Genomic DNA, 16,022 nt, shown 5'->3' with positions numbered 1-16,022 from the left:
GCACTGACTACGTTTCCAAACAATACATTTAAAATCAGACCTGTTGAATGATTTACACGGGTATCAGCTTATATTTTTAAAAAATATCCAATTTGTACCTGATGATTTGTGCAGGTATGTCTACAGCCACAATTTGTGACCCTTTTAAAAGAGAAAAATTAGTATGTAAAATTGATGATCTGTCATGGGCTTACTTTTATGCACATACATGCGAACCCAGGTATTGAGGATATTGTGCTGGTGTCTCTATCTGTCAGAGTGGACCTGTGGTTCCTGGCCAGAATCACAGAGGTTTGGAGGAAGTGGAGGCTGAGGAAGCCATCAGGCTGTGAGAGAGAGTTTCTGAGTTTCTAATTGGAAAATGTAAAATGTGGCTTTAAAGGTGGTCAGGCTCCAGTAGGCTCTGGTTACAGGCACACTAATGTTCTGGCTAACAGTGTAAGTGCTGGTGTCTCATCTGAGAACATGCCCTTTGAGATAACCTCTGCTTACCACCAGATCCACTGTAACATGATCACAAGTGACACAACTGCACAACGTGATACTTCCGAAAACAGAAGTCATGCTCTTTCCCATCACTTGGGTTCAATTCTCGCTGGGAGATCAATATAGCGAAGGCAGAGATACTTAGAATTTTGCAAACATTCTTAAGTGCTAACTCATAAACAACAATGTTCTAAATTATTGGCAAAATTCGCAAAGACACAAGGGTATCCAGAGTTTTCCTGAGGCCATGCTCAAGTCCCTTATACATATTAAACACTCAGAAATGGTCATCATTGGGCATAAAGAGTGGGGGCAGGGATTCAGGTCATGAATCTTCTTGGTAGTCACTTGAAAGAATGAGAGTTTAAAAAATACTTCTAGTACTGTGTGGGGGTGAGAGCGGCAACCTCTCCTGTATCTATCATTAAGGATCCCTAGATATGTTTTCCCGGGGTCTTATGGGGATTACATTGAGGGAGAATTGGGGCCCCTTGCCAGCTCCTGGTCATCGGAGGATGTCCTTTAGGGAAGGAAACTCCACTTCTTTTAAGGAGGCTGGGGTAAACTTGGATTATACTTCCTTGACATGGACTTAGTGACCATGACATTCCTGTTTCCTAGGAAAAACTCTAGTAAACATGTCTTGATTGCTGCTACTGAGGACCTATTCCTGAAACTGTCTGTAGCTAACACATGCAGAGGTTAAGGAGTTCTGTTGAGGAAGGGAGCCAGCTGAGTGTAAGAAGAAACAGCCTGTCTGAAGGAGCTCCTTGAAGTTCCCAAACCCACCTGCATCAAGTCAAAGGGCCCTGGGTCCTTAAATAAACAGGCTGTTTGATAGGAGACTGGGTGTGGAGTGAAACCAGCTCAGGTTTGAGGAGTATATGGGACCGGGGGTACTCACTGGAGATCTGGGACTTATCTGGTCCACACATCCATTTTGTTGGGTGCGTGGAAGTCTTATAAAATTTGAAACTTCACAAATTTAAAAGACTGGGAGATTCACATGAATATCTGGGTTTCTGTTTTCTAAATAATCAGATCTTGGAAGTACCTAAACTGTATTCCCACATGACAATAATCAGCCAACTGAAGCTAAGTAGTACCCTCACATTTGCCACATTCATTTGTGACCTGTTTCTCTCGTCCACATTACTCATGTGATTCCTGAAGACACTTGAGCCTACAAGCCTTGATGGAGTTAAAAAATATCTACTGACACCTTCTATATATAGAATTCTGATGCTGTTGACTTAGGCTCCTTCAAAAACTATAGTTGGCATTCTCACCTGCTGGACAACGCAAATTGTAGACAGTGGCCCAGATAGGAGGGGAGAGTTGGCTTCACAGTAGAGCTGGACTGTTCATTGGTGTTCATTGGAGTTCATTGGTGTTGCATCCCCCTCACCTTTCAATTTCTTGCCTTTTTTTTTTTTTAAACCTAGGATGCCATTATCATTATGAGTAGGACACCTATGAAAAGATGCCAATGAGGCTCTTAGGCTCAGGATTTGCATTTAGAGTAAAGTCAGGAAAGAGACAATGCCATCTCATATGTTAGCATTCATCTATTTTATTACATATTTAAAAAATAATGCATCCTCTAACAAGCTTAGTCTGCAAATACAAACAGTAGGTGCAAACTGAAAACTAATCATCTCTAAATATTTTCACGTGCAACGGCTCGGGTATAATTTTTAGAAGTCTCCCATTATTGGAATGCATAAAAAATGGCATGTTACAATCTTCAATCAAATTAAGGTTGGATTATATCAAGTGGTTGCACTAGGTCCTTTTAATTTCTTTCTGGAAATATGAGTTATCCTCCTAGGAATATTCAGAGTTTCAGAGTTTTATCATTTATGGCATTGTAAATGTCCTCAGTCATAGGCACATACATTTCTGCTTTGTCATCCAAGAAATATAAGGCATCTTTGATGACTGCAGGATTAAAGCCCTCCTCCACGAGGGTCACTTTGCGGTGTTTAAAAGTTCCAGTGATCTCAATGGTGTCCTGGAAAACATCAAACAATCCACACTGTTGCAGTGTTTTGTGAACAGATTAGGGTTCGGGCAAACGGCAGAGGGTGGGGTGTCTGGTAGCTCTGGCTCCTGAGAGAGGTTGGGGAAGCTAGTTCACTACCTCCTGTTTACAGAAGCTCCACTAGGGGGCCCTTTGTGCAGGTAGCTTTTCATTCCTCTGAAGCTTTAAGATCACCTGTGGGGAGGGAGGGGCTGTGGAGGGTGAAATGCAGAGCAGAGCAGGGGTGCCTAGGTGGCTTAGTCGGTTAAGTGTCTGACTCTTGGTTTTGGCTCGGATCATCATCTCATGGTTCATGAGTTTGAGCCCCACATCTGGCTTTGCACTGCAGGCATGGAGCCTGCTTGGGATTCTCTCCCTCTACCCCTCCCCTGCAGGGCAGTCTGTTGCTTAGTGAGCTTCCAGTTTTACTAAAATATCCTGATTTAGGGTGGGGTGGGGTTAGGGATCATCTACACACAGACCGCTCTAGTTTCTCAGCCTGTTTGTCCACTAGGCTGAAGCTTTTTTCCTTCAATTGATAGGTGATGGATGATCTGAGCATATTTCAATTTTCACGTCTCTCCACCATCTCATTATAAACGTCCATGCTTTATGAACATCAACAGAAATAACATACAACTTCCACAATAGCTGGTAGCCTAACATTTCTTTTCTCAAGTCTTCAGCTACAGAATCATATTGCTCAGAGTCCAAAAGTGAGAGAATGTTAGGCTAACATGGATTAATGTTTATGAAAAAACACATCCCTCTAGTGATGTGGGACACCTAGTGGTGATAGTTAAACATTTGACAGCTCCAACTGGCTAATGCTTCCCAACTAAGTTTCACACGGTAGGAAGGTGTAGAGCGTCAGTGGATTTTTCCATCCTTTAAAACTGGAAACATTTTAAGTATCTGTCATACTTCATCAAACCATAGACTTTGTGAATTATTTGCTAATACTGCTGCTGAATGACCTGGTCTGTCATTTTAGGGAAAAGGGGATCAGGATTTGGCTTCTGCTAGCTCTATTTTCTGATACTTCTGCTTCCTTGTAGAGCTTCCTGGTAAGGGTAGTGACAATCTGGCCAATATGGCCACCGTGGTAGAAGGGAGTTGTTCCCTAAGACGCAGCGGTCTCTAAGAGAGAGAGGATAATTGAATTCAACAACAAGAAGTCTCTCACCTGTATTCTTAGAAACCGGGGCCTTGCATAACTGGGCAGGTAATCGACAACATGGTTAAAGAGTTTTTTTCCATCAAATTCCTGGTTTTCCTTCATTTTGATAGAGGCCATGCCAATTCGACCCTCATGACCTAGAAATAAAGAGAAAAAATTAGACGTGTTATACTATTTATGATGTTTTCCTAGTTCAAAGTGGGCTGAGAACATTGACATGGGTTTCTTTTGGATAGTCGGAATTTTTATTTCAGGTATATGTGGAAGTTATTCTAAAGTGACTATAACAACAATAACAAGAGCTATATGCTGATTAAATCTTCATTATATGCCAGACCCTATACTAAGTGTGTTTTATGGACTATTTCATTCAACCCTCACAACAACCTTCTGAAAAGGTATAAATATGATCTCCATTTTACAGATGAAAGTACTAAGGCTTAAAGATATAGTACGAGACTTGTTCAAGTTCACACAGCAAACAATAGACAAAGTCAGAAACCAGACTGAGGCAATCAACGGTCATCCTTCTCAGCAGTCTAAATGAAAACACCAGAGTAGAAAACAGGCCCTACTGGTGGCTGAGGGAATTTTTTTTTTTTTTTTTTTTTTTTGGACTCCAGTGAGAAGTCCTTGTTCCACTGTCATGAACAATTGAGCTCGGGTTGTTCTTTAGGGTGTAGTGTCAGGTCTGTTGTGCATCCAGACACAAATACCACCTTTGAGATTTTGCCTTTCTGCATTTCAGAGAAGCTGCGGGTCAGGAAGGTGATGGGAGGTGCAAAGGCAAGTGGCTGTGGGCCCTCCCATTGATGAGCTATATTCCCCAAGGCTGTGTCTCCACAGAGACGAGGATCCAGCAGCTCCTTCCTGTCTGGGTAGCAAGGTAAGTGGGGAGGAGTTAAGCACAATGACTACACTGTTTTCTTGTAAAGACAGCAATAATTAGGTATTAATACATCTTTTGCCTGATCCAGCAGACTGGGTGGGAGTTGAGATCCATTGAGATCCACTTCGCTGAACTACCTAGCTGTAATCAGAGAGGGGAAGGGGCCACCTTGTGCCCTTTGCCACCTGGGCCCCAGCTTTTGAAACCTCTCCCATGGTGATTGTGTGTTTACCTGTGGCTCCAAAGAAGGCAGGAAACAAGAGGAAACATTAAGAGAAAGGAAATGCACGCCTCTACAGTTTGCCTCATACCTGAAGGAGGGAGACAGGGCACAGGACCCTCTTTCTCTAGGGGTCCCTGGTAGTTTGCTCAAAAGCAACCATCTTAGGAATCTCAAATGTCTCCAATAAGCTTCTTTTCCAATCAAGGCAGAGGCTGATGCAACAGAAATCTTCAGCACTGACTGGCTCCTTGCCTCTTGCTCTAACAGAGACAATGCCCAACTGAGACGAATAGGCCTATTGAGTCTCAGATCTCTGCCCCAGTTCCCAGGGGTTGGTTTGGGGCTAGTTTAGCTCCAGGGGGGAGGTTCCAGTTTACAACTATTCTGGCCAGAGTTTCTCTAGCGCTGCACTGTCCAGTATGGTAGCCACTGGTTTCATTTGGCTATCAAAATTAATTCTAATAACACAAACTAAAAAAAAATTCAATTCCTCAGTTGTACTAGCCACAATTTCAAGTCCTTAATAGCCATGTAGTGGTTATTGGCTACCATAGTGGACAGTGCACACATAGAACATTTGCATCACTGCAGAAAGTTCTGTTGAGAACAAAAAGTTCTAGAGAGTAGTTGGGAAGTTCTGGCATGACATCTAATAACAGTCAACTGGGCTTACACTTTGGTGTACCTTCCTGGTCCAAAGCTGAGATCTGTGAAGGCCTTGCTGAGCCCTTTGATACTGAAATTCACCCTGGTAGATTGCCTTCTAGATAGACCTGCCACATTTCTGGGCTGCAGCAAGGCTGGCCATGTGCCTGTCAGGCCAGCCAGCGGCTGGCATGGCATCGAGAATCACAGAATCTAAAAGCTGAGAGACACTTCTCAGTTTATCTTTAATATTTTTTTTCCATCTTATTTATTTGAGAGAGAGAGAGCAAGCAAGCAGGGGAGGGGCAGAGGGAGAGAGAGAGACTCTCAAGCAGGCTCCATGCTCAGTGCAGACCCTGACTCGGGGCTCCATCCCAGGACCCTGAGATCATGAGCTGAGCCAAAATCCAGAGTTGGATGCTCAACTGACTGAGCCACCAAGGTGCCCCTATGTCTAATATTTCAATGCAGCAAGAATTCTCACAGGATCTTGAGTGGACATCCAGCCTCTCCACACGTCCCAGCTGGTGGGCCATTCCCCACCTCAGGAGATAGACTTTTGTGTTATTAATCTCTCTGGTTATAGGAGGCATCTCAGGCTAAAATTTGCTCCCTGGTCATTTCAATCCCTTGGCTCTCGTGCTGCTTGCTGTGGGTATGGCAAGCACACCTGCTCCTTGTTCTACTTTGACTGCCTTCCAACCATGTGAAAACCATTAATCTCCTTTTTGTTCTAGATCGGTGACTCCCAAACCTTACTGGTTGTTAGAGTCACCTGGGGACTAAAAGAAGACATGAAGTGTCTGAGTCCCAAACCCCAGAGGTTCTGATCCATTAGATCTAGGCTTTAAACGCTCTCCCAGACTGAATCACTGTACTCTACACCTGAGACTAATATTGCACTGCAGGTTAATTAATTTGAATTTCAATAACTTAAAAAAAATGAAAGTTTCCCAGATGATTCTGATGATTGGTCAGACGAGGCTTCAGTGCTTCTCAAAATTTAGTATCTTCTAAAAATTTGTGGTAACACACACAGCATAAAATTCATCATCTTAACCATTTTAAAGTGCCCAATTCAGTGGTATTTGATACATTCACAATGTTGTGTAACTATCACCATTATCTAGTTCTAGAACATTTTCATCACCCCCAAGTCAAACATCATTGCTTTTAAGAATCTCTGGATGACTTGTTAAAACACAGGTCCCTGGGCCCCACCCCAGAGAACCTGATTCAGTAAGGGTTGGGGTTGGCCTGAGAAATCATGTTGTTTCACAAGCTCCCCAGTGGTGCTGGGCCAGGGGCCCCACTCTGAAGAGCAGTGGACTCGATCCTTCCAATCCATTCTCTCACCTTCTCATACACATTCTTTTGTGTTGCTACCTAAATCCAGCATTTAGAGGTGCACACAACACGCCAGGTGGGGTCTGTGAGAGCCCAGCGCAGCGTGATGACTGACAACCTTGCCATGGGCTCTCGTGTTAATTCAGCCCACGTTCCAACATGAGCAGCGTGCACTCAGGTCACGCTCTGTGACCTGAGATGTGGCTGCACTTCCTATCATATCATTGTCGTTGTGCTGGAGAGGAACAGGGAAGTGAAAATCTCAAATATTCTTAAAAAAAAAAAAAAAAAAAGACAGCACAAAGTTATGTGAAACCACCACAGCTTAGGAAAGAGAGACTCTTGGATTTCTATTTTGAATATAGGTGAGAATCCCAAATACTGAGTTCTAGGGGAATACTAATATCCCTAGCACCTTAGAGTTGGACAGTGACTTGGAAGTTTTAATCCTCTCTCATCTATATAATTAAAACGATTTCTTCCAATGACAGCACTCATGTATACATCTGGTAGGTGTATGTTTAGTGTTTACATAATTGAAGCGAATGAGTTCTCTTAACAATCTCAACGTCAGGGCTGATATTACCCCTAATTTTAGTGATTTGTCTGAAGTCAAACAGCCCCAGGTACTGGAGCCAAGGACCCGAAGTCAAACCTCAGCTCTCCCCACTCTGCTGGCAGAGGCAGATCTGCAGGTGAAGGCTTGGTGACACCACTCTGTGTGATGATTCTGAAACTCACTGGGGTGAGCTGGGGTCAAGGATCTGTTTTAAAAGAAGTCTGGACAAAGGCAGCTCCTTTTCAGTTTTTTCTCCTAGCAAATATACTTGCTGTTACTTGTGATACTCGGTTCCGAGGCCAAGATACCATTTCCCAGCTATCAAGCCTGACACGTCTTTTCTCGAGGCATGCCAAATGTAGCATGGGACCCTGCATCTTGCAGAGATCTGGCTTGCCTGAGAGTCCAAGAACAGCTGGGGAGCTGAGCCACAGAGGAAGGCCAAGTTCAGATGTGCTGAGTTGGCTGATTTATAATGGAATATAAACCAGACATCAGCCCCTTACTCCCAGGTGGCTGAAAGAGACTGGTTCTCCAGCAGGGAGGCAAAAGTGATGACAAACTTTGCCATGGGGTTAAAATGATGTTCAGTTACTGTATAGGTTTACGCAGAGACTTATGTGTACCTGGCACAGACACTCCATAAACGTTTACTTCCTGGACAAAATCAACCAGTCCTACGATATCAGCGACTTCAGTGGTGGCCACATTTTCCCCTTTCCAGCTGGAAGAAAAGGCAAGGTTAGCAGAGGTTACTGGTGGTCCCTGGCCCACGGTTCCATGGCAGAGCATGCATCTCTTCTAGGCCCTGCAAGGTGTCTGCATTTGTTTTCCCATCTCTGCTCTCAAATCCCCTGGAACTTAGTCACAGGAGAGGCATTCTGCTTGAGAAACAAAAGACAAAGGCATAGACAAAGGCATTTAAATAAAATGTGGAATTCCAATCTCACCACATGAAACACGATACAAAGAATGTTCTAATGTTGAAATACAGGTTTGGCCTAAGAAAGGTACTGGAAATCAAGAACAAATCTCAGTAACTTTTTGTTGTGTTTAGGTCTCCCACTTTTCTCACTCACTAACTTTGGTTGGTTTCATACCTGTATTTCAGGGTCTCATGGCAATGAGAAAGCTTTGAGTAGCAAATAAAATACCATGCCTTATTTACAGGGAGATTATAACGTTAGTGCCCAACCTACACTCGTCTACTTAATAAGGCTTTAAAATTTGTCTACATTTAAAAATTCTTTAGATCTCCTGGAAGTATCTTTTTAGTAACATGAAGGTTGCATAAAATCATGGTATGGATCCTGAGTCATGGAATACTCCAAAGACGGAAGGAACACTCTGGATCATTGGGACCTTCATTTCATGGGTGATAAAGGTTACCAGCCTTGACAGCACAGCTGGCCAGGAGTAGGGGTGAGCCTAGGAGCTCAGGTCTCCTCATTTGTATTCTTGCTCTGCCTACTACAGCCAGACAACTTCCATCCCTTCTGCATGCATTCACGCAAAGGTATTTATGTGTGTCAAGCACTGTGCTAGGTGCTGGGGAGTGAACCAGCAGACACAAGGCCTGGCCTCAGGGAGCTTGCACAGGAGGGAAGTTGATTAAACCAAAGTGTCATGAGAGGACCATGAGAGAAGCTGGAGGACCATGCTGTTGTTGGGAATTAGTTTCATGGTCTTATTATAATGACTTTCAAATTTCATGGTGCTGACTTGGGTTTCTGTGGGAATGGTTAGGGATGGAGAGTGGGAGGGAGGTGAATAGTGGATTTCAGAACCCCTCACTTCCTCTTCAGCTAGATCAGCTCCGTATTAGCTTGCATTTGATTTTATCTGAAGAAAAGGCCCACAACTGGAAATAGTGTGAAACCCTGGGATATCCTAGGGGTGACTGCTAACAACTGAGGATAAATGAGAGAAACTGGATACACTGTTAGTTAGGCTCCAAAAATCAGGCACAGGTTTTCTGCCTATTTCTCAACTGGTGTTGCTCAACCAACTTATCTGTGCATTGCAGGAGTGACACTTGTAGGAAGAGTGACACTTCCTGTGGTTTGCTCCTTATTTTCTGGGAATATAGAAGTTTGGATGGACATGCCAAAGAGATAGAGGGAAATGGGGAACTGCAGCCAAAGTGGAATGCAGTTCCAATTTAGGAGTAAGCCAAATTGTGCATGTTTTTGTTTTTGACTCAATAACTCAAAGAAACCAACCGGAAAGTATCTCCAACTCTGTCATGAAAGTAGATGAAATTTTCATGGTCAATCACTAAGAGATCTCCACTATTGAAATAGAGGTCTCCTTTCTTAAAGACATCTCTCAGTTTTTTCTTCTCCGTCTGAGCACTTCCTCCAGCGTAGCCACTAAAGGGTGTGAGTTGTGTGATTCTGCAAATAAGGAGTCCAACTTCACCTAAGACAGAAGAAAGTAAATTGTTATTTTATGTGATAGCAGTAGGCAAATTTTATTACTAACATTCTCATAAAAGTGTTGCCATACACTCAAAAATGGACATCTTAAAACATGGCCCCTAAATCGACAAATATCATTTTTTAACCTTAAGAGGCTAGTACTAAACCTGTCTTCAACAATGAAAAAATTAAAGACTTTCTTTGTAATTAAAATACACTCAGAAAAATGTAATGCAATGTTATTCAAGTTGCATTTTCAGTTACCCCTCTCCCCTCCTCCTTTTTTTAAAGTAGGCTCCACACTCAGTGTGGAATTCATGACATTGAGATCAAGACCTGACCTGCGATCAAGAGTCGACTGAGCCTCCCAGGTACCCCTTCAGTTACCTTTATTATAAATCATTTATAAAGCTGATAAAACATTGATTTCATTTTCTATGTATGGTAGCAACATTTACATGCTTATCATTTCAATAATTTGCATATATTAGTAGGAATCAGTTTCTGAACTTACAAATGGAAGATATTTTCTCCTTTACCTCAATCTTTAATTTTCCACAACCTACGACAACTCACAAGTGAGATATCCCCATCATTCCATCTTAATTTTATAGCATTTCCAAGACACAAACTTATAAAATTCTCTTTCAATCTGTTTTGATTGACTATATGCATAGATTTTCCAAGTACTAGATCTTGAACTTCCATATATATTTGTTAGTAAAGTTGATATTAAATTCTCTGAAAAGCAACTGTGTTCAAAATAATTTTTATCCCACTTTACAGAAAATATGTTTATCCCTCATCTAAGCCTAAATCCTGCCAATGGACATTGCTCCAGTTATTAAATTAGCCCTGGGCTGAAATTAGCATATAAGGTTTTTTTCCAAACTACTCCCAGATTTTAAAATTTGTGATAGGGGTGCCTGGGTGGCCCAGTTGGTTAAGTGTCTGACTCTTGATTTCAGCTCAGGTCATGATCCCAGGCTTGTGGGATTGAGCCCCGTGTCATGGGATTGAGCCCTGTGTTGGGGCAGAGCCTGTTTGGGATTCTCTCTCTCCCTCTCTCTCTGCCCCTCCCTTGCTTGTACTCCTCCCCCTCCCAAATAAATAAACTTAAAAAAAAGATAAAAAAATGAACAGGGGGTTTTGAAACAGTTAGGGTATGTCTGAATTCAGATATATAGTAGAGTGGGAGCGACAGAGGTCATGAGAATTTTCAGTTAGCAGCTTTGCATTTTTCACTCCTGGAGAGAAATGTTAAAAAATGCCCAGCTTTGGAGCAAAATAACACAATGATAAGAAGTGGTGAATGCTAAAGAACAAAAACCAAAGAAACCAAAAACCGAACTAACCAAACAAAACTGTTGCCATACAATCCATTGGCAACAAGCTAGCTGAAGGAACTGTCACTGTCCATGCACGTGCACGTGTATGTCCATATACATCCTATACATACATATAGACCATACACACAAAGTACAGTATCCCATGTGGCCACACTTGTAATTCTAAAAATGCTAGTATTTTATGGAATAATGATTTACACACATACTTGGACAAATGCACAGTAGTCTAAGCTTGAAAGTAGACCTTGTAAAGCTAACTATAGCTTTGCAACCATGATTGCATATCCCTTTCCTCAAAACACTTACCTCATAATTAAGAAGTTAAGCTAGGTTTCAAAGTATAATTATGTTACATGTAGTGGTAAATTAGTATCTTTTGGAATTTCTGTAACTATTTCTGAGGGTACTTAAAATAAACCTCTTTTATCCCCCCACTCTAAAAATTTTTTTTACCATATATTCATTTTAGCAATGATATGCTAGTTCTTAACAGTTACTTGATCAAGTTAAGAAAGGGCACAGGTTAGCTGAGCAAAAATCTACTGTACCTTTGGGAACTCGGATGCAATATCCATTTCCATCTCGGACAGGTTCATCTTTCTCCACATCATATTTAATCAGCTCATAAGTTATGACTTTCTAGCAAAATTAACACATATCATTTTAAATACAAATTCCTTCACATTTTTTCCTTCTTATTGTGGTACAGCATATGTGAAGTACAAAAAGTACATTATCTTTAGTGTCCAGCTTGATAAAATTACATATGGACACATCCATGTAACTACCACCCAGACCAAGAAATAAAACATTTCCAGTACTGTAAAAACTTTCCCTTTGCCCCCTTTCTTTCAAGGTAAACACTATTCTGACTTACCACCATCAATTAGTCTTAGAAAAAAATTTTTTAATGTGTATTTATTTTGAGAGAAAGAGAGATAGAGAGTGAGTAGGGGAGGGGTAGAGAGCTGTCAACACAGAGCCAGACATGGGGCTTGAACTCATGAACTGCGAGATCATGACCTGAGCCAAAGTCAGATGCTTAACTGACTGAGCCATCCAGGTGCCCCACCATCAATTAGTCTTACACTTGAAATAAATGAAATAAGAAATGAAATATATGCCTTTGTGCTGCTGCTTTCACTGAACATAATATCTGTTACTCATCTAGCCATGTTAATGTTTTTTTTCAGTGGTTTATTTTTTATTGCCATGGAATTTTCCTTGCAGGAATATGTCACAATTGATCTATCCTTCTGTTAACTGGCATCTGGACTGTTTCTAGTTTTAGACTATTAAAAATGATGCTATTATGAACACTCTCAATACATGTGTTTTGGTGAACATATCACAATGGATTTTAAAAATCCTATATGCCGCTGTTAGATGATTCATGTTTCCATCTGTTCTCCAATATAATTAAGGTTCAATGGTATAATTATTTCATGCCTATGGCTATAAAATTATTAAAACTCTATTATATTTTACATATACATATTTTACATATTTCAATGGCATAAGAATTTAAATGTATGTAGTGCAGTAAGAGTAATCAGTATATTATTTTCTCAACTCTGCTAATACTCTCTACTATTACTTTCCCTACTAAATATGACAGGATTTAGAAGTAATGATTAGCCATGATTGTTGTGTCCATTTCAAATTTTATATTTAATAGTAGCAAATAACCATTACAAGGCAAGTAGCATTCAGAGTCAACAAATGGAGGGCTTGTTTATTTGCAAGAGTATAAAAAATTTGGGGCTGGTAACCAATGTTTCTTTCCACATCAGTTGCAGGGGCATCTTCTTCCCTTTCTGCTTCAGTTAAAAAATAACTCCTTGTTTTTTGTTTTGTTTTGTTTTGCTTTTATTTTTTGAGAGAGAGAGAGAGAGAGAGAGCGCAAGCCAGGGAGAAGGGCAGAGGGAGAGAGAGAGAGAGAGAGAGAGAGAGAGAGAGAGAGAGAGAGAGAATCTTAAGCAGGCTCCATCCTCATCACAGAGCCTGAGGTGGGGCTCAATCCCATGACCCTGGGATCATAACCTGAGCCAAAATCAAGAGCTGGGTGGGTGCTCAATCAACTGAGACACCCAGGCACCCCTCTTCTTGTTTTAAGCAGAAAAACTGACAATAAAACATGGCAGTCCATGGATGAGGAGCAAAGAAATATATATATATATATATATATATTTATTTATATATATATATATTTATTTTTTTTTTTTTTTTTTTTTTTTTTTTTTTTGAAGAACTATTAATACGTAGCACTGACTTCTAAGGTCCTTAGGTTTGGTTTAAAACAAAAGTTTCCTTGAAACTCATCTTCTTGAGGGTCAATAGTAACAACATAGATACCTTGCACCATGTCTCAACTCAACTTTCTGCCCTTTCTTGTTCTGAACTACATTAGACTTGGGTCTCCAGTGTCTGGGCTTGGTACAAGTAGAACTGAAGCTAACTAGAAAAGACTGACTTTATCAGCAGTGGTTCCAGTGGGGAGTAGAAATTGATTCTTAGTCTGTAGCAGCACTGCCCAGTAGAGTTTCTGTGATGATGGAAATGTTCTACATCTGTACTGCTCAACATGGTAGTCACTAAACACAGGTGGCTACTGAGCACTTGAAACATGGCTAGTGTGTGTGAAGCACTGAATTGAAAATTCCATTTACATAATTTAAATTTAAATGGCCACACATAGCTAGTGGCTGCTGCACCGTATGGTTCAGATGTGGAGAGCAGTGGAGGGACCTGCGTGGCACAGGTGTGGCTGTCAATGTCACAGAGGTTCCCCAGGCTTGAGAATGCCTCGTGATAAGGCCCAGATGTGAGGAACAGGATGATAATATCAGTACAGCTAACAATTATTCAAGACTTTATATGACAGGCCTTGGGCTATGTCCTCTAAGAATTTTTTTCAGAAGTTATTTAATTTAATTCTTTCAATGACCTTTTCCCCTTATACTAAATACTGAGTTTGGGCCAAGCACTAGGCCCTACATTTTCTCTTTTTTATTTCTGTTTTCCAAACAATGAAATTGAGGCCTAAGGAACATAAATGACTCGCCCAAGGTCACTCAGGATGCAAGGTGCTGAAATTTTATCTCTTGGGGCAGCTCTCTCATGCACATGCATTGCTATCCTTTGTACTCTGCCCATCAGTCCCTGGGGACACATTGCCTGGGAGCTCTGGTGTATCTGTTCACGGCCAGCTGGGCAGCAAGGGCTGCCAGAGGTGTAATGACAACAGCGATGGCTCACGCATGTGGAGGCTCAGCATCTGCTGAATGTTGCTGGAATTCTGAAAAAAGAGGGGGTCACCTGGAAGACTTCTCAAAAGCAAAAAAAAAAAAAAAAAAAAAAAAAATGCAAAGAGACTGTCTAGAGACCCTAGGCCAGAAGTGACTGTGAGGGAAGAGAGACTGCCATGTAGCTGGCTTACACATAAGAGATAACCGGTGGAGTTTGCAGGCAAATACAAATGTTCGTAAGATCCTAGAACTGGAGTGCATTCCAGTTCTCTCGAAGGTCTACATAGCAGTTCCTCAACCCTGGCTTTTGGAAAACACTGATGCCTGGGCCCTGCCTCAGAACTACTAAATCCAAAGCTCAGAGGGTGACACCCTGCACCTGCATACATGAAAAACTCCCCAGGTAACTGTGATTTCACAGTGTGTGGTAAACTTATGGAACTGACAACCTTCTGGAGTTTGGTCACATACGTGTATCAATGGCATCAGGAAGACTTCACATAAGTTGCAGATAGCAAAGGTGTAATAGGTTGTTATTAAGAGAAATTAAGATTTTTAGGGACGCCTGGGTGGCTCAGTCAGTTAAGTGTCCAGCTCTTGACTTCGGCTCAGGTCACGATCTCCCAGTTCATGAGTTTGAGCCCCACATTGGGCTCTGCGCTCACAGCACATAAATCCTGCTTGAGATTCTCTCTCTCCCTCTCTCTTTGTCCCTCCCCCACTCATGTGCCCTGTTTCTCTCTCTCTCACAATGAAAGGATAAACTGAAAAAAATTTTTGAAAAAAAAAAGAGAAATTAAGATTTTAAAATTAAAGGGTCCTGTCACTTTGTGCTCACTGTCATAGAGAAGGAGCAAATCCTCTCTCTTGGTTACATGGATTGGCCATGGCTCTGATGCAGTAAGAAATAACGTCATCATGACATCTCTTAAGACGTGTCTGCATTGGGGCACCTAGGTGGCTCAGTCAGTTAAATGTCCAGCTCTTGGTTTCAGCTCATGTCATGATCTCATGATTTCGTGAGCTTAAGTGCTTTATTGGGCTCTGTGCTGGCAGGGCTGAGCCTGCTTGGGATTCTCTCTCTCCCTCTCTCTCTGCCCCTCCCTACTCATGCTGTCTCTGTCTCTCTCAAAATAAATAAATAAACTTAAAAAAAAGTCTCTTCATTCTGAAAACTGGCTACATATACTCTCATATTTCAGTGTACTTACTTTCTGTAGGTAGTTTACTCTCCCAACAGCACCAATTTTTCTCGTATAATTCATAAAGCCAATATTGCCTTCAGTGGAAGCGTAGAACTCACAAATGCTAATGTCCCCAAATCTCCTGATGAATTCCCTCCACACATCTCCTCGCAAGCCATTTCCCATTGCCATTCTCACTTTATGGACACGATCATTTGGTTTCTGTGGTAGGAGGAGGAGAGACCATATTGAAACCTCTCTGAAGCCCGTACTTATACACTAGTGATTGCCTTCATGTTTCTACATATTCATGTTGGTTAGGAATTCACCTTTGTGCACATCTTTTCTGTTACTCACACACATAACACCTCCTCCCTGCCAACACATGCAGTTTAAGCCGCCGGCTGGAACTCTGACTTAATAACCAGAAGAATTGGCTTTTTTCATTTTGATTTTTAAGAGGCAAGGT

General features: G+C 41.6%; 1 protein-coding gene across 1 annotated transcript in view; it reads right to left on the bottom strand.

Annotated features, from left to right (window-relative positions):
• Positions 1-2,036: 2,036 nt before the first annotated feature.
• Positions 2,037-16,022, bottom strand: part of SLC27A2 (solute carrier family 27 member 2) — a 43,813-nt gene continuing 29,827 nt past the window's right edge. Inside the window, exons 5-10 of the mRNA XM_040492664.1 lie at positions 15,581-15,775; positions 11,670-11,760; positions 9,575-9,773; positions 7,979-8,076; positions 3,696-3,826; positions 2,037-2,500 (exon numbers count right to left, since the gene is read on the bottom strand). Coding sequence (XP_040348598.1) covers positions 2,324-2,500; positions 3,696-3,826; positions 7,979-8,076; positions 9,575-9,773; positions 11,670-11,760; positions 15,581-15,775 — 891 coding nt within the window. The 3' untranslated portion in view covers positions 2,037-2,323. The remainder of the gene's footprint in view (positions 2,501-3,695; positions 3,827-7,978; positions 8,077-9,574; positions 9,774-11,669; positions 11,761-15,580; positions 15,776-16,022) is intronic.

This window comes from Herpailurus yagouaroundi, unplaced genomic scaffold (genome assembly GCF_014898765.1).
Source record: "Herpailurus yagouaroundi ecotype Mexico unplaced genomic scaffold, PumYag 184, whole genome shotgun sequence".
NCBI classification, from domain to species: Eukaryota; Metazoa; Chordata; class Mammalia; order Carnivora; family Felidae; genus Herpailurus; species Herpailurus yagouaroundi.
This window is presented reverse-complemented; position numbering and strand designations above follow the sequence as displayed.